Source organism: Manis javanica, chromosome 10, assembly GCF_040802235.1.
Source record: "Manis javanica isolate MJ-LG chromosome 10, MJ_LKY, whole genome shotgun sequence".
Lineage (NCBI taxonomy): Eukaryota > Metazoa > Chordata > Mammalia > Pholidota > Manidae > Manis > Manis javanica.
Genome location: NC_133165.1, coordinates 111,922,360 through 111,948,965, shown reverse-complemented (window position 1 = coordinate 111,948,965; position 26,606 = coordinate 111,922,360). Strand labels below are relative to the sequence as shown.

The 26,606-nt window shown below is 34.9% G+C and overlaps 1 protein-coding gene across 1 annotated transcript; it reads left to right on the top strand.

Annotated features, from left to right (window-relative positions):
* Nucleotides 1-58: 58 nt before the first annotated feature.
* ST13 (ST13 Hsp70 interacting protein) lies at nucleotides 59-26,308 on the top strand. Its single transcript, XM_037006897.2, has 12 exons — nucleotides 59-292; nucleotides 5,631-5,688; nucleotides 7,217-7,292; nucleotides 9,021-9,091; nucleotides 13,055-13,121; nucleotides 18,386-18,470; nucleotides 18,598-18,708; nucleotides 20,648-20,750; nucleotides 21,967-22,083; nucleotides 23,294-23,342; nucleotides 25,307-25,440; nucleotides 25,892-26,308. The coding sequence occupies exons 1-12, from the start codon at nucleotides 183-185 to the stop codon at nucleotides 26,018-26,020; spliced, it is 1,110 nt and encodes a 369-aa protein (XP_036862792.1). The 5' UTR covers nucleotides 59-182; the 3' UTR covers nucleotides 26,021-26,308.
* Nucleotides 26,309-26,606: the final 298 nt, after the last annotated feature.

Genomic DNA, 26,606 nt, shown 5'->3' with positions numbered 1-26,606 from the left:
AACGGGCGAAGGACCCAGGGTCACGAGACGGCTGGGTGGGCGTGGCCAGCGGGCGGGGAGGTTCTAGTCTGTTCTGCCCCGCGGCAGCCGCCCCTTCCACACGATCACGCTGAGCCAGCACCCAGGCCTGGAATTGGGCCGCTGCCTCAGCCGCATCCCCCGCCCCGCGCCGCCTCCGGACCATGGACCCCCGCAAAGTGAGCGAGCTTCGGGCCTTCGTGAAAATGTGTAAGCAGGACCCGAGCGTTCTGCACACGGAGGAAATGCGCTTCCTGAGGGAGTGGGTGGAGAGGTGAGCCCGGGCCTGAGGACCTTGGGGGCGGTTAGAGGGACGGCTGGAGGGGAAGCTGGGCCCGAGCTGGCGCGGGGCGGAGGAGCGGGGAAGCACTGCGGGGAGGCCCGCGCAGTCGCTGCCCCTTTGAGCATCGCCCCTTGTCCAGGAAAGGGAGGCGATTTCCAAGGGCTAATGGAGTATCGGAAAGCTTGGATAGTAAAGAGGCAGGGAGGGCGGCGAGCTCCGTTTCCTGCTCCGTGAACTCTCCAGGGGTGTGTCTCGGGCGAAATGCTAAAATAGGCGATTGCGGGGACTTGCGCCCTGTAGACGTGAGGGGGAGGGGTGAAAGCTTCGCTTTTGCTTGGAGTTTTTCTTGAAATCTCTGGTGTCCTGCTTAGGTCGTAGTGACACATGGCAGCTCCTTTACGCACTGTCTTTAAATAGTGCCGTAGTAACTTATTATTTAAAGAGTTAGTATAAAAGTAACTACTTGGTTACCCTTAAAGTTTTAACGATTCTAACTGCGTAGAATTTGGGGGAATCATTTACTACATATACCTCGGTAGAGTCTCTGTCATAACTCCAAACACTTAAAACATTTTTTTGCGGACTGGCATGTTACTATGATCTATTCTTGTTATCCTGAAATCTAGAGTACTTAGTTATATGCACGTAGTTAATTGAACAAACAGGCATTGCGCCAGATGCTAGGAAACAGTCTAAGTACAGTCTGTTTAGGGATACAGGTGAATACGTGTCGGTATTTACCGTACTGTAGAGATTAGTATTCTGCATATCGGAGTGGATGTGCAATCCCTCGGGAAGAGCATTAGGGAGAAAGGGAACTCTTCCCTAGATATTTTAAAAATCAGTACCACTGGTGGGGATTTTAAAAGAGGTGACGTTACGACAAACTGCGCCTCGTGGTGACAGGTAGCGACAGCGCAATGTGTCTCCCCAACAGGTACTACCCTAAACACTAATTTATTTTAGTAATATTTTTATAGGAAACGTGAACCCATGATTGCCAAATATTTGAAAGAATAATTCCTTCAAATAAATTTGTTCTAAGGAAGGTAGTTAAACTAACAACATTGTAAATGGTATAATAATTGTTTCTTCTTAAGAAGTTTCTCAGTCATTCCCTGCACCACCCCCAACCAGTTTTCTACATACTCTGAAGATTTTTGCTGGTGGTGTAAATGTAAAATTTTGAGACCACCTAAAATTAGTTACTGTAGTTAACTATTGTTAACAATAGTTGAAAAGAATACCGTTTTTGCAAATTCCTTGCTTTTCAACAGAAACCACAAGATGTTGTTAGATAATTTTCAGGACTAAGAATTGAGGCCTAGGTTTTAAGCATTTTCTCTATGGAATACCTTGATACTCCACATGTTGCAGTTAAGATATTTGAATGCTTGTCTCGTGTCTATCTACTTATTAGAGCAAACAGCCTACAAGTGCGCTGTTCCTAAAATTCCAGGTAAAATAGACATATACCACAGGAAGGAGTGAGTAAATTCTTAACTGAGTGGATACAATATTCTGTTCTACTCCTAGAGAGTAGGTGACACTGAAAAAAAGTTGAAAAGTATCTAAGAACAATGTAATTTGCACTGGAGTGATGAGGACTGTTTAAAGAACTGCAAGTTAATTTGTGGGAAATGTCAGGCATTTCCAAAAAGTAACTATTTATCTTATTAACCTATAGGCAATTGTGGTTTTTTCTTTTGGACTCCATTTATACTTTACTTGTGAGCATCTAAATTTGTTGATTTAAGTATGGGATGAAGAGGTGTGGGCCTTACTCTAAATTTAAACTGAAATACTAGTTTAGAAGCTTTGCAATCTATTTCAGTCTGAATTTACACCTTTTATTTTTGTAGCCTCTGAGGTCTTGAGGTGTATTGAGTCCTCTCTTTTTTTGCCTTAATGTCAACTTTCTTAAAGCAGTCCTATATTATAGGAGATTGGGCTGAATGTGGAATCATCTGGGTCCCGGCATATTGTTCAGATCTAATCCTTCTAATAGGTTTCCTCACGTTGAAACCATTTTAGAGTTCTATCCATCCTAATTAGTCCTAGATACCAGGTTGAGATGTTGAACAGTCCATTTGCTTATTTGGCATAATTCCACAATTATTTATAGCTTAACATTCTATTTGAAGCTAATTTATTAGTTTAAAAACCTTTTAAATTGGACGGGTTAATATGAAGAAAAAAATTTGGGGCCCAAGTAATGTTTTGTGATATTTTTGTTTTTCTTCCACTATTTTCTTCCACTATTTTCTTCCACTTAACAACTTTATCTTCGTATCTTGTATGTGTTCATATTTCATTTTATGGGAATTTAAGATCAAAGGGAGTTATTTTTGTGTTCTAATTTACAGTGTAATGTATGGCAAATGGCTTTTGAGTAAATATTGTAAATGAAATGAGCAAGATTGATATCTACCTTCCAAATTCAGAATGTAGCACCCAGTTTTTTGTTCATGTGCGTAAGTAAATATAGCACAAGGCACATTGAATGGTAATCAAAATAAGAAAATTACGAAGTCTTGTGTGATTCCATATGAGGAATCAGCACTGGCCCTACTTAGTAACAAAATTTCTGCACTGGTCTTACTTAGTAACAAAAGCGTATACTGGTGAAGTCCAGTTTGGAGTTTCTGGCAGTGATTAACTGGTTTTAAATCTTGGAGGCATTAAGTGAAATTTCTGTACCTAAAAATTGGTGTTACTTTCTAGTAGTTGACCAGAATTTGGAATGTGAGAAGCCCTAAATCTAGTTTATGAATAAACCCACTTGTTTATTCATAAAAAAGCCCCCCATCCAAGCTTTGAACTTCTTAATTTTGGGGGGAACAATTCCTAGCTTGCAGAAAAATTGAAAGTACAGTACAAGAAATTTTTCTCCTGTGCAGTTTCCAAAATTGTGTTTTTTTCAGCAAACAAGGTCAGTCTCTACAACACAACCATAAAACTCGGGGAACTAATACTGATGAATTGTTACTATCTAATCCTCAGAATTAATACTGCATTTCACTGTCATGTCTTTTAATCTCCCTCAGTCTGAAACAGTTCTTCAGTCTTTCCCTGACTTTCATGACCTTGGTGATTTTGAACATTACAGGCCAATTATTTTTCAGAATTTCCTCTAGTTTTGTGTTTGACTCTCCCTTAGGATTAGATTTAGCTTCATACATTTCTTAGTAGGACTACACCACTTCCCATAGTTTTAACGTAGGTTGTTCTGTTTAAGACTATGTTTTGATGTTATCCTAAATATATTCTTGGATGCTGTATTTTGAAACTTAGGTAAAAAGTTTAAGAACCCCTGTGTCTTCATTAAAATTGAAATAAAAAAACTACTGTTTGATGACCATGCTTTTTTGAGAAATAGTTTTTCTGTAGAACAGAATTTCAAAGAATTTTGTTGTGTTTACCTGCCTGTTCCTTATTGTTAAATCATTTTACCTTGCTGAATTGCAAACTAAGAAGTTTTAGGTCATGTGGTTAGTTATTTATTGACATGTGGGAGGGAGCCATTTTTCCTTAAGGGTACTGAGATACTGAGTAACTGAAGATTTCTCTTTTTTTTGTAACTATCACATTAAACAGAATGGGAAAAAATGCACATTTTTCTTCATTGAATAGTGCTTGATAAGAAATTCCAAATTTTATTTCATTTCCTATTTTACATTTATAGTTTTGCTTCACTGAAAGAACATGAATGTAAAAAGGCAAGTCACAGGGTGGGGGAAGGTACTTGAAACACATAAAACTGACAGGGGACTTGAATGCAGAACATACAAAGAACACCTACAAATAAATGTGATAGACAACCTAATAGAAAGCTGGATGAGAGTTGAACTTCATACAAAAAGTATTGTAATGGCCAATAAATATGTGAAAATGAATTAGCTATAATTTAATACCACTACATGACTATCAAAATGGCGAAAAATATAAAGATGGATGATAGCTACATGATGGCCAAGGTGTGGAACAACTGGAAATCTTATATGCTGCTAATAGAGAAAATTGGTTGAACAACTTTGGAAAACCAATCCATTTAAATCCAAGGTAACATGCCTGTGTCCAGAAATGAATGTAAATGTGGTTATAACTAATTATAAATAATAGACACTTTAAAGGTGTTTTGGAGTAGGTTCCTTTCTGTTTTCCAAGGTAATGTATTTCCTTGCTTCACTTAAAAGTTAATGGGCTTTTTTTTTTTTTTTTTAAGGCAAATTTTAGTAGAGTCTTTGTGATCTCCAGCTGTCAGTATTGTGGAATGCCCTTAATTCATTGAACATCTTAGTCACTGGACTATTGCATGTGGCCCATATGCTTCAGAGTCCGCCCCAAGTGGAGCATAGAGTGCTCATTCTATACGGTCTTTTCTTTTCTTTTTTTAAATTGTAAGTTATTTGTATGTAATTCATGGTGTTGTATTGGAATATTTGTGCTCACAAGAGCAAGAGGAAGTACTACTGGGTGAAGTTTAAAGGGAGTAAAGAGAGAATGAATCTAATGTAAGGAGTATGAATATAAGTAAGAAGAATCCTTGTCTGTCCCAGTCAGAAGAAACGAACATTTTGAGTTATTATACTATGACTCCATAGTTTTTTCACCAGTTGCTTATTTGAGTTTAATTGTGCTGTTCTTAGCAAACGCCAAACTCCACGTTTGGATTCAGATATACCTAGTGAATTCTAAACTAACCACTTGTACAAATGATTTTGTCATTTCTATTTCTCTTGGGGGAATGGGCACAGAGAAGCTAATGCACTTGATGCTTGAAGAGCACAGTTTAAACTGGGAATCCATTTACATGCGGTTTTTTTCAGTACATGGAAAGTTTTTCTGGAAATCACAATAATTTGAAAAAACCTTATTGTAAGAATACGGTATCTATAATATATATAACATACAAAATACGTGTTGGTGAATTTTTAGTAAGGCTTCTAGTGGTATTAGGCTGTTAGTAGTTAGGTTTTTGGGGAGTCGAAAGTTATACTCATGTTTTTGACTGCCCAGAACTTGGGAGGCACCTAACTTCTGCATTGTTCAAGGGATAAACTGTAATTATGTTTATTAAATAAGCTCATTGAAGCAAGAAAAGGTTAGATTTTCATTAACCAGTATGCTAAAAAAATAAGTGAATAAACCTTTACAATGAAAAAAATCATCTTGAAGTATTTAAATTAATTGAGTTTATTCTTAAGGTTTGATAAGGTAACTTTTTTCCAGCATAAGTCTGTTTTTTTTTTCCAGGAAAAGTAGGTGTTGCTTGGCTTAGTGAATTTTAGTTTTCTAAACAAGTATTTTTTTTCTCATCTTCCTCAAGCATGGGGGGTAAAATACCACCTGCTACTCATAAAACTAAATCAGAAGAAAATACCAAGGTAAGTTACAAATTTCATTTTTATGTTTAGTGATAAAGTACTATAGTGTTTCCTTGCAGTGGTTTTTAAATGCTGCTCTCAGGTCACCACTCCTGATTTCTCCAGTATCACTTCGAAAGAAGATATTTGTGAAATTTCTATTTGGACATCCAGATTCTCTGGGATCTAATTTAAAACAATTTGGGATTGAATGTATGCTATATGTATGTTACATGTGCACTTGTAAGTAGGAATGGGGAGGCTCTTAAGAATGCTTCTGTCAGAATTCTTACTTCTCCTATTTTCTGCCTTCAATGTCTAAAAGATTTCTTCCCCAAGTTTTCCTATGAGCTACCTTAAAGTGACAAGAAAATTTGCTGTTTTATTATTTAGAACCCTAAACAAGGTTTATCTATTTGGATATGAAATTAGAAATTGTATCTTTGAACAAGTGAAATAAGAGAAGTTAAGCAAAAGTCTCAGTGTAGTTACTCTTTTTTTTAGATACCATTTATCAAAGTTTGGTGGTCTCTGACCCCTAGATAGGATATTTTGAAATGTGATAAACATGTGAAGACTGCTCCTGAAGAACATTATTTTTAACTTGTATCTCTACTAAAAGAATTTTGTAGTGACTACATTCTGATTTAGAATTATGAGTGGTCTTATTCTCACTATATGCTGAAGCACCTAGCACTTTGCACATTGTAGGTGGTTGATAAATTTTTCTGATACAGTGGGCTTTGATTCCAATTTTAAAAAAATAGAAGAGTAGCCACTTAAACAACTGGTTATATAACAGTTAACAGTTCAATTCAAATGTTAACAGTTGAATGAATAGATCTAGGTGGGGTGATGATATATTCTCTAAGATACACATAGAGTTGTTAAATGGAAAAATCAAAGCGCAGTTGTCTTACATAGATGCTATATGATATACAGGAAAAGAATGGGATGTACAAGAAACCATACTGATTACTTATAGGATAGGAATGAAATTGGGTTTTCATTATGTGTACTTTTAAATTCTTAGTGAATTTTTATCACTTGTTTATTATGGTTCCATAATCATCCTTTTCTTGTAATGCCAAACTCAAACCTTTGAAAATGTAAAGATTTAGTAAGTTTGGCAATAAAACATGATCTGAACAGACGTGAAGCTATTTATAGTCTTTGTTCCACTTAGCATGAATGCTCAGACTTTATTTTGTAGAAACGGTGATGTGTTTTGTTATGGAGAGTTGTGGATGGTAGTGACTGTTGAGAGTGTTACATGGTATATGACATATACATTGTATTAGCTTCCTAAATTTCAAACGTTTTCTAAAACTTAACTATCTAAAAGTCTGGGAGGAGGGACTGGACTTACACTTCATTTAAAAAGAGAAATGAAAACAAAACTCAAAACTAGCTTACCAAAACAAGAGAGGGAGCATAACAACTGAAATATAATGTATGTGAACAGTTTATACATAAATCTGTATAGATTTATATACATGTGGGGTGTGTTATGAAATACTGATAGCATTGTTTGCCTTCCCTTTGCTAGGAAGAAAAAACAGATAGTAAGAAGGTGGAGGAAAACATTAAGACAGATGAACCATCAAGTGAGGAAAGTGATCTAGGTGAGGAGATGGTAGTTTGTATTTGATAACCTCTTGATAAGATCTTGTGTTGATTTTCACTGAATTAACTAAATCATCGCTATCTAATAGAAATATGAGCCACATATGAAGCAAAATTTTCTCATAGACATTCTTAAAAATAATCCAGTGACATTAACAAATAATACATTTATACTGATAAATCTGAAATACTAACTTTTAAACATGTAATCAGTGTGGAAAAATTGAGGTAATTGCCTTTTTCATACTGAGTCTTCAAAATCTGGAGTGCATTTTACACTTACAGCATGTCTCAATGCACATGTTACATTTTTGGTGGAAATACATGTTCAGACTTCATGAAAGTTGTAGTTGAGAAAGTTGAGTCACATACCCAAGTTGTTCTACACATACGTAAAAATTTTCCAGTAACTGAGTGGGGTACTAAAAAGTTATTTTCCTTTAATACTTGCATCCATGTTGACAAAGCTGATTTGATTTTAGAAGTATTGGTACCAGGGCCATGAGTTTTTTTTGTTTTTTTTTAGGTTGCAAACTGACAAAACTCTTTGTAAATTTGGAAGTCTGTTGAGACTATAAATATGTATACCCCAGTTATTAACTGGGCAGTCTCTTAATTCACAGAATCTGTCTAAAAGCTAAAGAAAAGTCCTTGCAATTTTTTATATTTTATTAATTGATCTTTGGGATTGTTAGAAAAGGCTTGTTGTTGGGCTTAACTGAAGATCATTCACATTTTGTAGAATACCTTTTTAGTCTCATAATTTTCTAACAATTTACCTGACTATAATTCTTTTACCAATTCTTCATCTAAAAGCATTTTTTTGTGTGGATGAATGAAGCTGTTTTATGATGAGACAAAATTATATGAGCGGTTTGTGTTAAAAATTGGTTAGAATTGTTTTTGTTAGACGTCAATTCTGATTTCAGGTAGCTAGTTTCAACTGTTACAAGGAAACTTCTTAGTAAAGTCACTCTATTGCTAAAATAGTTTCCTAATACTGCCTGTATTTTAAAGTTTTATATAATGTGTTTTGTATATCAGTATATAATTATATATAGATTGTGTATCTAAAATTTATATAAATTTTTTATATATTTGAATATGTATACATATTTGTTTTGCTTTGTAGCAAATTACAGTTGTGTGTTACAAAATTTGCAGCATACTTCTTACTAGTCTCTCTCTACTGTTTTGGTTATAGTGCTAGCTTTGGGGTTCATTTTTGCATCAGTGGTATGCATTTATTTTAAATTTAAAATTTATACTGTGTTTTTTTTTTTTTTTAACAAAAATGATTACATTAAAATAGAATATTTCATGAATTCTATCAAAGCATCACTTAGTTTGTGCTACCTTCGTAAAGTATTTTTTTAAAACATTACATTGGTGTATAGAACAAAATACTTGAACTGGATCAGTTTGTTGACAGTGAATAAATCAATGGTGTGTCTATCGTTAAATAAATACTAAAAACTGCATTTGCCAACATTCCCACTAGAAGACATGATAAGTAATCTTACATGATGCAGCAATTAAAATGAAGTGCAATCTTTAAACAAAGTGTTGAATGGAGATCATCAATTTAAGTAACAGTTAACAAAGTAAAATATTTAAAATGAGTTAAAATAAAATATTCAGTTTCGGTAGCACTAGCCATAGTTCATTAGTTTTTAATAGCCCCATGTGGCTATTGTGTCATACTGTCATATTCTTAACTTTGGCAGAAATTGACAACGAAGGTGTGATTGAACCAGACACCGACGCCCCTCAAGAAATGGGAGATGAAAGTGTAGAGGTAAGTTCAATGGCTTATTTTCTGCTTGTTTAGAATGTGAAGGTCCCACCTATTGCAATTATTTTATGACAGTTCTTCCAGGGAAAATGCATACTAAATATTTCTCTGACTTCAAGGCGTTTGGGAGAACATTTTATTTCACTACTTAAAATGTTTGTGAAAATTGCCATAATTTTTTATCATACTTTTAAAAAATCTCAAATCTTAATTTTGTGATTTTCCTGATTTCTAGTAAAGTAGAGCATATTCTAATGTTTATTGATCAGTCACTGGTGTTTGTGAAGTCCTGGTCTTATTTTTCTTCTGTGTTGTTTGTCTTTTTCTCACTGCCTATAGTTTATTTTCTATTATGGGCACTAACAGTTTGTTATCTCTATGGGTTCCACATATTTTCTACTACTTTGTGGCTTGGCTTCATTTTCTTTATGTAAACAAAATCTTTAGTTAAATTGATGATAATTTTACATACTGTGCTCTATTACCTCAGATTATAATTGCTATAGTGGATTTTTTTTACTGATGAAAATTTTTGTTTGCTTTGCACCTTTCATATACCTGTCAACACATTGTTTATTTCTTTTTCATGTTGAGTTTTGAGAGTTCTTCATATGTTACAGATATAAAGCCTTTTTCAGATAAGAGGCTTACAGGTATTTTCTCCAGTTTGTAGCTTGTCTTTTCATCCTCCTAATGTTATTTGTTTCTACACAATAGTTTTAGTTTTGATGAGGTCCAATTTACTCATTTTTCTTTTATGGCTTGTGTTTATGGTGTGATATCTAAGTATTCTTCCTGGACCCTGATATACTGAAGATGTCTTCAGATGTTTTCTTCTGAAAGTTAGTTCATTAATCATAATTTAAAACTTCTCATTAGTTACTGTGATAATAGGCTGGTATGCAGGTCTTGAGTTATGAAAGGCATGCTGTATAGCAGACTCACAGACTCTAAGAAGGGAGTAGTGGTTACCAAAGGGAAGGGGGGTTAGGGAGGGTGGGCGGTGGGGGGGGAGAGAAGAGGATTAAGCAGCATTATAATCAGCACTCACAATACAGGTGGGTCACGGGAAGGTAGTACAGCACGGAGAAGACAAGTAATCACTCAACAGCATCTCACTGCCTGATAGTGATTGCAGTGGGGTGGGGGGTGGAACTTAATATGGGCGAATGTTGAAACCACAATGTTGCTCATGTGAAACCTTCATAAGGTTGTATATCAGTGATACCTTAATTTAAAAAAAAAGGCATGCTGTATAGTAATGTGAGGACTCCGACATGAATTTGATGGTTATGGTTAGTGTGGATCACCCTTGGTAACTGTTTCCCAGCCCTGTGTCAGCACAATTATTGAAGAAACCTTTTCCTCACATGACAAATAAACTGTTTCTATAGATGTGTGGATGTGTTTTGGTGCTCACTTGTTCTACTTGTCTATAGTTCTTTTCTCTTTATTAATGACATATTTTTTACATAGCTTTATACTAAGACTTGTTATCTGATAGAGCAAGGCTTCCACCCTCATGCCACGCCCGACGCTGCCTAATTTCTGGAGTATTTTGGCTGTTCTTGGCCCATTGTTCTCTAAATTATAGAATCAGGATTGTGACAAGCCCCCCCCACACACACACACACATACAGAAATACACCACCACCACAAAAAAAAAAAAATTTTTTTCCCCTTCACTGAAATTGCATTAAATCTAAATCAAGTTTGGAGACACATCTATTTAAAATGAGCTACCTGTGAATGTGGTATCTGTCTAATTTTTAGGCCTTTTTTAATGTCTTTCAATGGCTTAATAACATTTTCTCCATAAAGATCTTGTGTATCTTTAAGAACAAATACAAGTACTTTTTGTTTTTGTTCTCTTTGTAAAAGCAAATTTTTAAAAATTATGTTTTGTTTGTTGACAGTGCTGTGTCACTTGGCTGTGTCTAGGTTCATAACACTGTCCTACTTGGGATTTATTGGGCATCTTAGATTCTAGGATTGTTAACTTTCTTTAGCTCTGGAACATTCTCAACTAGTGTCTTTCAAATGCTGCATCTTCCTCATTCTCTCTACTCCTTCTGGAGACCTAGTTACAGACTTTTTTGTTATCACTTCCATGAATTATGTGTATTGTTCTCAGTCTAATCAGCTGTTTCATTGATGTTTGAATTTGAATGCTTATGTTTTAAATTTTGATACTTTGATTTCTTTTAAAGTTCACTTGATTATGTCTCTTGCTCCTCTTTCATTTTCAGAACTTGCTGTTGCTCTCTTAAATGCATTAAATTTTTGTTTTAACTCTTTTGCTGATTTTATTCTTGTTGTTTTTCTTGACTCTTGCTCATTGAGGTACCTTGTTTCCTTGTGGATATTGTGTGTGTATTGATATTTTGACCATGAGTTCTTTGAAACTTCACGTGTGGAAAGTTTTTGAGGTCTGCGGAGGTGTAGTTCTCCAAAGGACCACTTTAAATTCTCATCATGGTTTGTTTAATTACACAAGTAATGGTGAATTCCACTGGAAAGGCCTGGCTTGTGATTATGAATTCACGGGAGATATTTTTCACCTCTCTACTTGGCTGTTCTTGTCTTTAGGGAACAGGCTTTTTGTTTACCAGTATAGTTGCAGTATAAGCAGTTGGAGTTGCAGATTTATTTAGGAGGGTATATGATTAGACAACATATAATCTCATCTGAATCGAGGCTTTGTTTCGTGTGTCCTGTACTACTTTCAAAAACATTGCAAAGTAACCATGTTTGATACCTGCCACAAGGGTGAAAATAGATGTAGTACTTGTTTTCCTTTCTGGATTATAAGCCTTCATTTAATCTTGTTCTGAGGATTTCTGCATTCTTAGGTCGAAGATGGTAAAAAAGTGGTTTTTACACTTGTTCAGGGTTTCATATGTACCTACCATATTGCCATAAACTGAAGTTTTCATCGTCTTTTTTTTTTTAAGTTGTCTGGTTTTTTGGAATGTCTTAATATCTGGTAAAGTGTGTCTTCCTTTGTTCTTTTAAAAGGTTTTTTAAAGCTTGTCTACAACTGCTCAAAATTTTTGTTGGAATTGCTTTGAATTTGAGTAACTTGGGGATAGGTTGATGTATTCAAAATAATCTTTCCATGAACGTGGTATATACGTCTTGTGTCCTTTGCTAGAGTTTTACTGTTCCCCCCATGAAAGCCTTCGGTAACCTCGGAATGGTATCTTTTTCTATTTTATAATTGATTTTTGCTTATGTGGAGGAAATCTGGGTTTGTTTTACAAGTTGTTCTTGTTTCTGAGAACTTAACAGAAATTGTCCTATTAGATCTAATATCTTGTCAGTTCCATTGGGTTTTCTAGGTCAGTATAAATGAAGATAGGTTGATACTTCCTAATTTTTAAGCCAGTCAAATTGTTTTCTGAATGAATTAGCACCCACAATAATATTTTACACACTGGTGGTGATAGAATGGATTTTTTTTTTCTTTCGTCAAAGAAATTGCTTTCTATTTTTGGTAGGATGTTTGCTGTAGTTTTTGTTACTAATAACTGTTGTACTGCTGGCTGTATAGATGTGTGTTAGAACAAAAGAATGAGAAGTTTCTCTTACAGAGTCAAGCCTGAAAGGAACTAACTTTAGTTACTTTTTTATGTGGAGATTGAGTTTTAGTATTTATTTGTGAATAACTAGAAAGGAGTTGGTAAGACAAGGCACAGAACAACCTGCTTAGGTTGGGATAGAGGAAAACAGGTTCCATCTCAGGCAGCGTAGCGAGTGGAATTTATTGTTTCATATGAAAGATTAAAGCTCATCCTGTATAACTGCTTACTCATCAATTTTAATTTTATCCTTTTTGTTCCCTGGAGACTAGAAAAGAATAAAAACGGGGGTTGTGACTACCCCATCCTTAAGAAAGTCCAGATTGCTACCTTCTTATCTTTGCTTTCTCTACTACTTCTAAGATGACCTTCAATTTACTCCTAGATAACCGAGGAGATGATGGATCAGGCAAATGATAAAAAAGTGGCTGCCATTGATGCCCTAAATGATGGTGAGTAGTTTTTTTTTGTCTTTGCTACATTTCTGTGGTAGGCTGAATATTCTGTATTGCAGTAACTGTTAAATACTGAGAAAGTGGAAGAGAGGTTAAATTTATTGAGTATTTTATACTAGAGAAGAAAGTCTCCTATTCTTCACACACCCTTTCCTCATTGATAAACTGAATCATTTGGGGATCATCAGTCATTAAGATCCTCAGGGTGTGGGCAGATCCTGATGTGTGACTCGAAGACTGCTTTTCTGACTATCCTACTGAGAAGAGGCTTTAAAAAGATGAAAGGCTTTCCAAAAAAGTAGTACTGGAACAGTGGCCCTCAGCTTTTTACATAGTAACACCCTTAATAATTGATGTCCATAGGCATAGCACTCCTGTTCTAGTCTCTGCATGTTAGATCATTTTTTAAAAATTCATAGTGGAAGAGTGATGACGGTATCAAATATGTTTAATCAGTTACAATTTATAAGATGAAAATCATTCACTTGAGTACTATGCAGACCCTTCATAGCTGTATGGTAGGGGTGTCACAGTGCCACCATTGAATAGATGGCTGTATGATGATGATATGCATTTGGCTTTATCCACAGACTTAGATGATGACTAAAATTTTATTTTAGAATGAGTTCAGAGTTGATTGCTGTTCCAGTTAGGCAAGTACATTCACTTCCCTGTTTGTAATCCCACCAACCTTCTTAGTTTAATTCTATTATTATGTTACTTATTATGCTCATTGAGGTACCTTGTTTCCTTGTGGATATTGTGTGTGTATTGATATTTTGACCATGAGTTCTTTGAAACTTCACGTGTGGAAAGTTTTTGAGGTCTGCGGAGGTGTAGTTCTCCAAAGGACCACTTTAAATTCTCATCATGGTTTGTTTAATTACACAAGTAATGGTGAATTCCACTGGAAAGGCCTGGCTTGTGATTATGAATTCATGGGAGATATTTTTCACCTCTCTACTTGGCTGTTCTTGTCTTTAGGGAACAGGCTTTTTGTTTACCAGTATAGTTGCAGTATAAGCAGTTGGAGTTGCAGATTTATTTATGTTAATTCTATTGCAGTTTGCCTTAATAGTTCACCTACTTGAGGTGTCCTTTTTTTTTTTTTTTTTTGCTTTATGTTCACTGTCCCTAGATTCTTATTTAGAACAGTTTTTTATTATTATACACTCCCTGGCTTGTAACCTATGACTAATTTTTTGCATGCATTTTGAAGGTCTTTGTCATAGCATTAAACCTATTAAGAGTCAGACCGCATATTATGCCTCCCAGCCTGGTGAACCTTCCATTCCAGCCGGATCTCACTGTCCTAGAATGTTTTTTACTTGTGCTCTGTGCTTTGTACAGCTGTTCTTTACCTGTTTCAGTTTTTAATCTTACCCATCAGTTTATCCCAGCCACTTCTTTTCCTGACCATTCTTTTTTCACACTGATGTTTTCTTAATTTCCCTACCTCCTATGACTCCTATTTATCCCACATTTATGTGGGGCCTGCTATGTGCCTAGCAGTTTTATTATGTTTTAATGTGCATTATTTCATTAAAACTTCAAACTACTCCCATTTTACAGATTAATGAACATTCTGAGGGCTCAGAGGGATTTTGACTTCCCTGGGATTTAGCTGTACCAACTATCAACTTACTTATTTTTGTCAATTATTTTAGCATATTATCTTGTATATTTTTAATTTTCTTGTTGCCTCAGCAAATAGATACTTTAACAAAATGAAAATGAATCTGCTACCACCTAATAAGTCACATTCTGTTTTCCATATATCTCTCTAAGCTATGATCATGTGTAAATTTAACATAGTTTTGATTTTATAATAGGGACAGGTTTATAGAATATCCCACAGGAATGAAACACTCATATTCTAAGCCAGAAATTGTAGGCTCTGGCCCCACCTGGGGTTAGAGAGAGAGGAATACAGTTAAAACACTGAACTTACGGAGCCGAAGTTGCTTAGGTTTGAATCTCAGCTCTGGCACTTACCAGCTCGGTAAACTTAGAGAAGTTACTCTCTTTGCCTCTGCCTCTGTTTCTTTCTTTATAAAATAGGGATTATAGTACCTACCTAATAGAGTCACTAAGAATATATGAGTAAATATGTGAGTAGTACCAAGCACAATTCATATTAGTAAGGTATTCTTAATAAGTAAAGCCTTAATAACTGTTTCTGGCTCTCACATTATTATTAGTATTTTTATTATGCTTGTTCAGTTTAGTTAGAATATCAGCGTATTCAATTTGTTTATTCAACAAATGTTTATTGAAGGCTTCTTAACCATGTACCAGAAAGTGTTTTAGGTGTTGGATATATATATATATATAGTAGGAAACAAAACAAACCAAGTTCTTTATTTCCTCGAACTCAATATATTACTGCGGAACAAAAATAAATTTATTGATACATACTTATTGCCATTGCAGGCTTTAGATTTGTGGTTACCAAAGGTTCAAGAATAGCTTTCTTACTATCTAACAGTCTATCTTAAATTTTGATTATTTCAAACAAAAAATTAATTTATTATGGTAGCTGGCTATGGCATTATGAAGAAAAATAGAGCTAAGTAAAGGGATAGTCAGTGATGGAAGCTATATTTTACACAGGGTGATCAGAAAAGCATCTGATGAATTGAAGGGAGCAAGCCAAGTGAAGAAGGGGTTTTGAGACAGAGGGAAGAACAAGTACAGAGAATAACTGGAAGAGCACATGGGATGATTACTTATTCAAGGAATAGCAGAAAGGCCAGTATAGCTGGAGTGCAGTGAACGAAGGGGTAAAAGTGGTAGAGTTGAGGTCAGGGAAGTGGCTGGGAGTAGGAGATGGGTGAGGAGGTCAGATACATAGATCACAGAAGAACCCTGCAGATCCTGCTGAGGACTTGCGATTTTGTCCTTAAGGGTGATGGGAAGCCCTTGAAGGTATTCGACTAGGAGAGTTTCATAGGAAGTTCATCTGCTTTTGAAAAGGATTATTCTCGCTGCCTTATATAGATCAGATAGATTGTAGGGGCAAATAGTTTTAGTTAGTTCATTGGAGGAGTAGAATCGAAAACATGAGTTGATGTGCCAGAGATACATTAGGAAAACATCTCTGAGGGAAAATGGGGGAGCGGGGAGAGCCAGAAGAGTCTGAGAAGGCAGTGATGACATCATGTAGGTCTTACCCCTGTGTTAGAAAGATGGAAGGAAGGTTGTGTAGGAAAAATCCTAAACTATGGGTGTGTTTCTAAAAAAATGTCTTGGCTAGCCAAAGTTGCCTGTTAGAGGAGTGGCCCATCTCCCAAGAATGGGCCTGCCCTGTGTCCTTGCTGTATTCAGTCATTAGCTGGGAGCAGATTGTGAGGTGTAGCCTTGGGCACAGAAGATGGGGCTCTCAGTCAGTTAAGCTCTCTGCGACAGATCTCAGGTGCATTTTGGGGGCGACCCACAGAGGGAAAGCAAGAAATCAAGACTCATTTTGTAGTCCAGTAGCTAATGATGGTGGTTTGATTAGGGCAAAAGTTCCCAAACTATCTCTGCTGACAGTTCCCACACTGTCTCTTTTTCACAGCACTCCTAAGACCAAAAGAAATGCATGGGTTTCATTTGCAGTGTAGTTAGGTCCAAATAATTTAGTAAGTATCTATGTCCTTACAAGTTAGTGGTTTGAACTAGTTTTTGAACGAGTGTTTGAAAAATAATACACATGAATTCAAAGAAAATATATTTAATTTCACTCTAAAGTAATCATGTGTATGTTCTAATAAGCTGTGTGTGTATGTTGGGCACTAAGTAGCTTCTCAACTCTTGGGATTAGATTGGACACTGCCCCCTTCATTTCCTGTTCCACATCTGTGTTCCTGCAGTTTTTGCTTTTTATCAGAGCAACTACTAAAAGTTTTCAAAGACATCATCAAAAGCAATATAGTGATCCAGTGCTGAAACCATAAACTGTTGAGCCAGTAATTCGTGCAGTGCTAATAAACTATCCTGTGGCCCCTTGGTGCACAGTGTGGACCTTGGAAGATTAGGGTGATTAAGATGAGGAGCAGTGATTCTGGGTATGTTTTGGAAATAGAGAAAGAGAAGTTAGTTTTTAGATTAGGGAGTCAATAATGATTCCAAGGTTTGGGGCTTAAGGTACAATAGGAGTTGCCAGACTACACCTTTCTGTTTTTGTAAAAATTTAATAGAACAAAGCCATACCCATTCATTAATGTATTGTCTGTGGCTGCTTTAACTCTAGGATAGCAGAGTTGAATAGTTAAGATTGTTATGGTCTGCAGAGCCTAAAATAATATATCACCCTTTCCAGAAAAGCTTGCCAACCTCTAAACTAGACTGAATGAATGGAGGAGCAATTTACTTAGTTGGGAATACAATGATAGGGAATAGATTTGGGGGTGGGCTAGGAAATAAAGAGTTCAGCTTCGAACATGGTAGGTGTGAGTTGCTTATTAGACATCCACGTGTAATGACTTGTATTAGACATACCCTATAGTAGCCAATAAGGCTGAATATTTTTGTATATTGTTTCATGAGTTTTGTTAAAGTCCTTTACACATTTACTCTGAGTAAATACATTTTCCAAATTCAGTTATGTCTTTTATTTCAAAATTCTGTGTTTTTCTTCCCCCATGTTTCCTGTATCCAAAAATCAGACTTTGTGCAAAGAACTATTCCAGTTCTACAGTATGTGTTACTTGTTGAGTGACTTTATTAAAGGGACTAATAAACAAAGGAGCTAGCTATAAGATAAGGATATAATAAGTTAACTTAAAATGTGGGTTATGATTTTTCATGAGTTTTAGTTTTGTTGAAATTTTATACTGCTCCTGTAAATGCCAGTGGTAAAATATTTTTCATCAGCTCTGTGGACTTAGTATGGGTATTTTTTCCTATCCTTTTAACTTATTAAAAGAAAATTTAATTAATGGAGTAAAACTGATTTTTTTTCCTTTAATTTTTTTCTTAATTTAAAAAAATCAGTGAGTCCTAAGAATGTGGTATTCTATTTGTTAGAGGGTTATGTATCCCAAAATTGTTGTGTCTTGAGTGATTTACAGTGAAGGTGTGGTAGAGTTTGCTTTAAAGGTTTGCTTAAGTTTTAATGCTCTGTAGGTGCCAGAAATCTCAGTTTGTATTAATTTAAAAATAGGGTGTGTTTTTTTTTAACTGAATAAAAGAATATGGAAGACTAATTGGGTAAGAGATCAATAATTTTTATTACTGTTTTCTTATCCTGTATTTCTTGATTACTTGTTTCACTTTAGGTGAACTACAGAAAGCCATTGACTTGTTCACAGATGCCATCAAGCTGAACCCTCGCTTGGCCATTCTGTATGCCAAGAGAGCCAGGTGAGAGCTCAGATATCTCCTAGTGAATAATTTCTGTTTGTTTATCTGGATAGAATTGTTTCTGTGGTCATTTCAAAGGTGTTATTGTTTGAAAAGAAAACTTACTAATATCACACTTATTTTTTAGTGTCTTCATCAAATTACAGAAGCCAAATGCTGCCATCCGAGACTGTGACAGAGCTATTGAAATAAATCCTGATTCAGCTCAGCCTTACAAGTGGAGAGGGAAAGCACACAGGTAAATAATGGAATTAATTGTTTTCAGAACTCTTTAAGATTAAATCTTTAATATGCTTTCTAAAAAAAATTAGAAATGCTAAAGGATTTTAATGCCAAAGTAATACATGCTCAATGTGAAGGATTTAGAGAATATCATGAGCAGATGAGAAAGGAAAATTTCAGTCTTTCCACACAAAGAAAACCACTGTTAACAGTTTTTGACCACATATGGGCAAAATTTAAGGTAAAAGATTTTTCTCAAAAATCCAAGAAAAAAGAGTGGCCTTATGTCAATGTCCTTAGAAATTTCCTCTTCAGATTTTCTCTTTGTAATTTAACTTTAAACAACCATTGTTGCAGAAGAAGGAATTTACCAGTTTCAGACTACTTCAGTTCACTGTTAGGTGCCTGAAAATCAGAAAAAAGGGAAAATGGATGACTTTAACCCAAATTAGCAATCATTTCTTGGAAGCAATACTCAGTGTTATATGAATTTGGTAGCTCGGGGATGAAATGTCCGATGACATTTCCATCTTAGTGTATAGAAAAGGTGCTCGCCTTCAACAGTGGGTGGAGGTGAAGATGGAAATGCTCGGGACAGCTGTATTGGGGGATGTAGAAAAGTAGCTCTAGGGATTTCTTTTATGAAGACCCATGTCAAAGATAAAGGTGTAAAAGGTTAGAATGATAATGCATTACTACTCTGTAGGTGTCAGGAAGCTCACACATTGTGTCGATCCTCGTGAGACTCCAGTCCAGTAGTGTTTGAGCATGTCTTCACCTTCTTTGTGAGACAGCATGAGCTTACCTTGTAGTTTGTTTGTCCTGGACTTGGAGTGAATAATTTCTCCATGAGGCCATTGTTCATTTTAATGGAAGTTATATTTAAACTAAAGTTTTGCCACTCGATGTGTTCACTGCTTCCAGAATATCATTACTTCTGTCATTTCAACAGAATTAGAAAGAACATGTTTAAAACAGTTACTTTAAAGGAAAAAACTTAATGAAACTTGAAGTTTATACTGATATTTTCAATTAAAATTGAACATTAAATATTTTCCCTTTTATTACTTTTGACACTTTTCTCCGGAAGTCAGAAATCTTTGTAGCTGATATTTTTACTTATTTGTGTTATCATACAACATATATGAAGTTATTTCAGAATCATACCTTAAAAATAATATGCCCTGTAAGTAAAGTGTAAAGATTGTTTTTTTGCAGATTTTATTTTCCTTAAACTATATCCCACTTAAGATTTACAGTCAACGTACTGTTTTAAATTTCTTGAATTCATTTTTTTCATGTGATCGATGTTCAGTGTAATGAACAATTAGCCTCTTTTTATTTCTGTTTGTGTCCAGCTTTAGGGTTTATTTAATTTCTGTCCTTTCTGATTTAATTTTCTTCTTTTGCATATGTAAAACATCTCCATGTTTAAAGAGTCAAAACTGAGTTAAGGGGTACCCCCAGAGAAGTGTTATTTCCGTTGCTCTCTCTTCTCCATTGTTACCTACTCCACCAAACTTGTTTGTGTATACTTCTCTCTCCCTTTTCCAATAAAATGTGCACATATGTACTGTTTTCTTACATAGAAGGTAGACTGCTAAAAACATATCATTTTAATTATGGTTCTGATGAGTTGAAAGTTTTGTGACTACATAATTAAAAATTTTTTTGTGATATTTTTGAAGACAGCAATTTTAAAGATTTTAACTTTTTTTTCAGTAGAAGAAACCTACTAATTGAAACCTAATCATTGAACTACTGCAGTGGAATTTAAGCTGCAAATTTTTAGAGGGGATCATAGTAATTGAATTGGTTCATGAAAATCTGTAGTTCTATTATTTAACTTAAACCTCTTCTATAACAATCCTTTTTTTTTTTAAATAAGAAAGACATCATGCCACATAAGTGAATGTGTATAAAAGGCTCCTAAAATGAGTTTAAATCTGTTTCAGACTTTTGGGCCATTGGGAAGAAGCAGCCCATGATCTTGCCCTTGCCTGTAAACTGGATTATGATGAAGATGCTAGTGCAATGCTGAAAGAAGTTCAGCCGAGGGTATGGGAAAGTCATTACTGTGATACTCTGTGGCTCTAGTACTTAGTCCCTGGCAGTAACTTAACCTGCAAAACAGTTGCAAAGAAAACGATTTGGAAGGTATAATCTGTAATCACTGAAGTTTGTGCTTGACTCAGGAGCTCTGTTTCCATTTCTCATTCTCTATAATAGCAAGCTCTATTGCTTTGTCTGCAAACCTCCAGTAGAATTTAACCAGAAAGTTAGAAAGAGAAGAGGAGCCATCAAGTTTACAGCAAAGAAAGTAGAATTTATAAATTGTGACTTAAGATTTGAGTCTGGGCTTTCTGTATCTGTTGTAGGTGTATGCACCCGCTGTGTATAAAACATGTGGGCCCCTTTCAGCCTTTTTAAAATGATAACACTGGATCTAAAAGCTAGACTATTCTCTTTTAAGATAATTTCTATCTAAACTTGTTAGAATAATTTTGATGTATTTACATGGTAAATTCAGGTATATGGGAAGAGTTATACTGCCAAGAATTTATTCCACAGTGTTTTAAGATAGTGGGAATTTTATGAATTTAACTTACTTACTCTCACTCAGACTAGTTTATTTCTTCTTTTTTTTCCTCATTACAGTGCTAACTCAGCAAGGTTATTGTTGAGATATTCTAGAACATGAGTTTCTTAAAAAATAATTATAAACAAGTTAAAGTAACAATTGAATATGAGTCTCTTACATCTACTTACTTCTCCAAATAAATAAGTTCCAAATTTTGACACAGTCTGTGCACTACTTGCCTGGTGCATGTATTTTCTCTCTTAATCCTTATAGGAGTTCTGTAAAACTTCAATTTCTCCCCTCCTGCTCCCTCATTTTATCCATGAGGAAACTTAAGTATGGTTAAGTATGTGGCAAATAACTGGTATGTGTGTTCCTAATCTGTCTTTCCATGGTTATCAAGCAAGAATTGTCACAATTTGAAACCTAATGTTCGCCCTTGACTAGTTAATTGTTTGAGATTTGTAATACTTCTAACTTCAAATTCCAGCCCCTTTGCTGTATTGCACAGAGGATTTGTTAAAGCTTGAGTTTTGTCAGGATTTTCTCTATGAGGCAAATCTGTCATCATTGAACTATGTGTTGAATTAAACACCTCTTCCCAAAAAAGGTAGTTATTTAACAAAACTTGATTTATGTTGACTCTACTCTGCTTTTAGAGAAAACATTTTTTTGTGGCTCTTTTTTTCCTAGGCTCAGAAAATTGCAGAACATCGGAGAAAGTATGAGCGAAAACGAGAAGAGCGGGAGATCAAAGAGAGAATAGAAAGGGTTAAGAAGGCTCGGGAAGAACATGAGAGAGCCCAGAGGGTAAGTTGTTTCTGTGGCTAAATCAAGAAAGGGACATGCAGTACATTGGAGTTTTTAGGATATCATTCTAATTTCTGGCTCTTAGTAAATGCTGTTTGCCATCCTGTAGGATGATGATACTATTTAAAGGTAGCTTTTCTTCTCTCATGGTCTCCGATTTGTGAGGATATTTTTAGTCTTTAAATTCCTAAGTGACCTTATATTTCACCAGTTCATATTCTTGTTTCTGTCGTGAAATCAGGAATTTTTCCCCTTTCAGGTAACACTTTGCAGTATTGTTTTCCTGAAGATGTTTGCCCTGATTTGTTTTATGACTCCTCCTGTTCCAACAGTAGATTCATAGCTATTTAAAATTGACCAGCAATTTTTTTATTTGTAGCTACAAAGTCATATTATATAAAACTTAGAAAGGTTATCTATAATTCATTGACAATGTTGTTAACTACTGTTAAGGTTTCTTCCTAGTTTTTTCTGTTAGCATTTTTATTGATGCTGTCAATTTCATCTAATTCCCAACATTGATACGTAAAGCTATATTGTAATTACATTACATCCTAACTTTTTGTCATTTAATGTTTTTAAGCATCATGCTTGATTTTATAGGATTATAGTTTCTAATCTTCAAAAGTGATTTTTACTTTTATGTATCGCTTTGATGACTTCATAATTGATTATGAGGGACGTTTATGTGTATTTCCTTTCATTTTTTTTCTTTAAGAAAACTGCAAAAACAAATCACTAAATCTCCAATTGAATCTGGTTGAGTTATGTACAGAGAATAAGTTTCTAAAATGAACCTGGGAAACAAATATCACAGCAGTCTTAATAATCTAACCGTGTGCTTTCATTCTGGAATTTTTAAGACATTAAGAATTTAGTTTTCATAAGCATGGACAGATGAATCAATAATATAAATTGCTTTCCGGGGTTTTAATTTTTTCATCCCCCAAGTAAAAGTAAAACACTACTTGGAATCATTACCAAAAGTAGTGCTCATTGAGAATCCAGTTGGAACTTGTTTGGGGGGTGGGGAGTGTATCCTTCCCTCAGAACTGCCACTTGAAACTTCCTGTAACTCCTCTAACAAGCTTATTTTACAGCTTTTTCATCATTTGCATGGGTAGACAGAAAAGGATTCCTCCCCCATCCCATCATACAATTCATTACTTACTATTTACTTTTTTTTTTTTTTTTTTTTTTTTAATTAAAGGAGGAAGAAGCCAGACGACAATCGGGAGCTCAGTATGGCTCTTTTCCAGGTATTTTTAAAGAAAAATTTTAACAATTAGTATTGTAAATAATTGGAGAATAATCTGATTTGGGGACTCAGAAAATGTCTATTTTATTTAGTACTATTAGTCTCTGGAATACTGAAGTTTCTTTAGAATGTTAGCCTCTGGAAACTTTCATTCTCTTTAAAAGTTTTATGTTAGAGGAAATACAGTATATGGTTTTCCTCACACTTTGAGCAGTATACTTTTTAAAAATAGCTAACATTTATTGAGGCCTGAGCATTGTACTTTATTTAAAGACTGTAAGAATTGATAATGATGTAGTCTTAACATTTCTAAAGTAATTTCTAATTTCTAAGTTTCTAAAATGAGACACTAGGTAACAGCACTGGCAGTGTTTTTGAGTCCAGTGAGAAAATAATACACACTCCTCCCTTTATTGTATCTGTCAAGTGATTATAAAAGACCAGTGAGACAAAGCCTTAAATGATAACAGAGGCCTATGTGATACAAGCAGAAGAACCATTAAAAAGGCACTCAGAATTTCTAATTTTTGAATCCTTCCTAAATAAGGCAGTGTGAAATTTACATAAAGATCAAGAAGAGATTAACTTCAGAATTCTAATTGGGGAATAATTCTAACAGGGCCTCCAACTGCTTAATAGTAGCCAGCTTTCTCTTAAGGCTTATAGAGTCAATTTACACACCACTTACACTTAGTGTGCTAACTGGCTAGAACTTGTTGCATGGTCAGAGCTAGAAAATAACAGCTTCTGTTCTTAAGAGTCATATGCCAGGTAACCTACATATATATATATATATATTTCATATATATGAAATGATGTGCTGTTTTGAAGAAAATAAATTATGCTTATAGCTTCCTTCCTGTCTAAAATATAAATAATCTTACGTTAGGTAACTTTGTTTTAGAAAATGGCTTCTAATGTGGACTAGTACTTACAGATAATTTTTTCGTATGTGGATTTTATTGTCTAAGATTTAACAAGCAAACTGGTTAGCTTTTGTTGCCTTGGACTAATAATTTTTTTGCAGGTAGAATCTAGTTTTTCAAAGGAGTTGTTTTCAGGCCTTCTTAGGACTCCTTATCTGTGATTGTTAGTTGTTTACAGTCAAGTTAAATTGTTGAGCCAGGTGGAAGTGACTTTGTTACCCATGTTTCTCCCTAATGATGGTGTAGTGACCCTTGATCTATAGACTGTTACAGATGTTAGTCTGTATCTTGCTTTAGGATTTCTCTATACTGGCATAATTCTGATTTCAGAATCTCTGTAATGGACATAAAGGTTTACTGTAGTGAAAGACAGAATAGGAAATGATTTGGGTTTATAATCTAAAAATAGACCTGGGAGACTTAAATCCTTTTTGCTACAGCATTGCTTGCAGTGTAATGAAGAAACACCAAGAGTGCTTGTGAAAAATGCAGATTTTCAGTTTCACTGTCAAAAATTGTGATTCTGGGGTACAGATAAAAATCTACCACTTTTTTTATAAGAGGCACTCAATGTAGTTCTTGAATGAATAACTGCTGAAAAATACAGCTTAAAAAAACGACTAAACTCTTATGAATTAACTTTAAAGACAGAAGATAAAAGAAGACCAAGTTTAACCTATTTGACCTTATTTTTGTAATAAATTCAATTTTGTGATTAATTTCAAGGGACTAGTAACTTTCTCTTTGCTTTAAGATAAGGCCAGTTTTCTTTCTTAACGGTTTTATTATTAGGAAAAAAATGAAACCAGAAGGAAGCAAAGTCTGATTTACAGCCATATATTTTAAGAGAAAATTTTAAGGTAATCATTGTCTTGTTACAGCCAATTAGGAATGTTTAGATTAATGTGTGTTTAGTGGCACCCTTATTCTTTGTGCATGCAGTTGTGTGTGTGTTGTTTTAAATCAGAAGGAAGTAGTATATATCAGACTACATAGTAATATAGTTAGTGTCTAACAGTTCTTTCATTGATTCTTACAGGTGGCTTTCCTGGGGGAATGCCTGGTAATTTTCCTGGAGGAATTCCTGGAACCGGAGGGGGCATGCCTGGAATGGCAGGAATGCCTGGACTCAATGAAATTCTTAGTGATCCAGAGGTTCTTGCAGCCATGCAGGTAAGGCTTGAAAGAACAAAGTTGAACTTTGTATTAACAAGGCATTTCTTTCATAATCTTATGTGGAGACCAAGGTTACTTTGTTAGCAATGTTTTATTGATCTGAATTACCCAATAGTAATTATAAAGTTGTGACATTCACTTTTTTTTTTCAAGAGTAGCTTAAGTTTTTAAAAAGTAGTTTATAGGAAATACTCTGTAATTGTTGGTAATTATCTCATTGTCCTTTGCATCAATATTATATATGCTTTTTCTCATTATAAAGTCTCATAATTGAGTTTTGACTTTGAAGTGCACATTAATAATATTTATACTTAAAGACTTATTCATACCCCAGTTAATTTGGCCATGACAAAATCATAGGTCTAGACAGAGATAGGATTTAGGATTATAAACTTAGTGGCCCATAGACACTTTTTTAAATATTAAAAAAACCCATCTTTCTTTGCAGGATCCAGAAGTTATGGTGGCCTTCCAGGATGTGGCCCAGAACCCAGCAAATATGTCAAAATATCAGAGCAACCCAAAGGTTATGAATCTCATCAGTAAATTGTCAGCCAAATTTGGAGGTCAAGCATAATGTCCTTCTGACAAATAAAGCCTTTGCTGAAGGAAAAGCAACCTAGATTGCCTAATGGATGTCGCAATAATACAAAACCAGTGTACCTCTGACCTTCTCATGAAGAAAGCTGGGGTGCTTTGAAGATAATCCTTACCCTTTGCCCCAAATGCAGCTGAAACATTTTACAGTAGTTTGCCATTAGGGTATTGATTCAGATAACGTTTTCCTACTAGGAATTATGAACTTTAAATAATTTCTAAACCTTAAAAATACATAAAACAAATTAAAAGGGTTTGTTAATCCCTGCATTTTTCTTTACTAATCATTTTGGTTTCTTCCTTTGAATTATTTGGGCAAGGAAGATACTTGAGTATGAAGGTTTATTGTTCCTTTTGAGTGAAATAAAGGTTTGTTAGTGGGAAGCAAATACAACATTTAAATAGTTAGAGTTGGATATATGGTTACTGAGGCATTTTGATTTGTTTTTTTTAATGCTTTATTTTTTTTTAAATGATTTATTTCAATAAGTATTGGGACCATCAGTATTGCTGTAGCACCTGGGTAGGGACTGGAAGTACTTGGCAGGGCAGCATCAGTCTTAACT

What these genes read in the sequence shown, in the direction of transcription:
- ST13 (XM_037006897.2), top strand. Translation starts at nt 183, where the DNA reads ATGGACCCCCGCAAAGTGAGCGAGCTTCGGGCCTTCGTGAAAATGTGT. An exon ending in CTGAGGGAGTGGGTGGAGAG is followed by an intron (nt 293 to 5,630) that starts GTGAGCCCGGGC and finishes ATCTTCCTCAAG; the next exon opens with CATGGGGGGTAAAATACCAC. An exon ending in TGGAGAGGGAAAGCACACAG is followed by an intron (nt 18,709 to 20,647) that starts GTAAATAATGGA and finishes AATCTGTTTCAG; the next exon opens with ACTTTTGGGCCATTGGGAAG.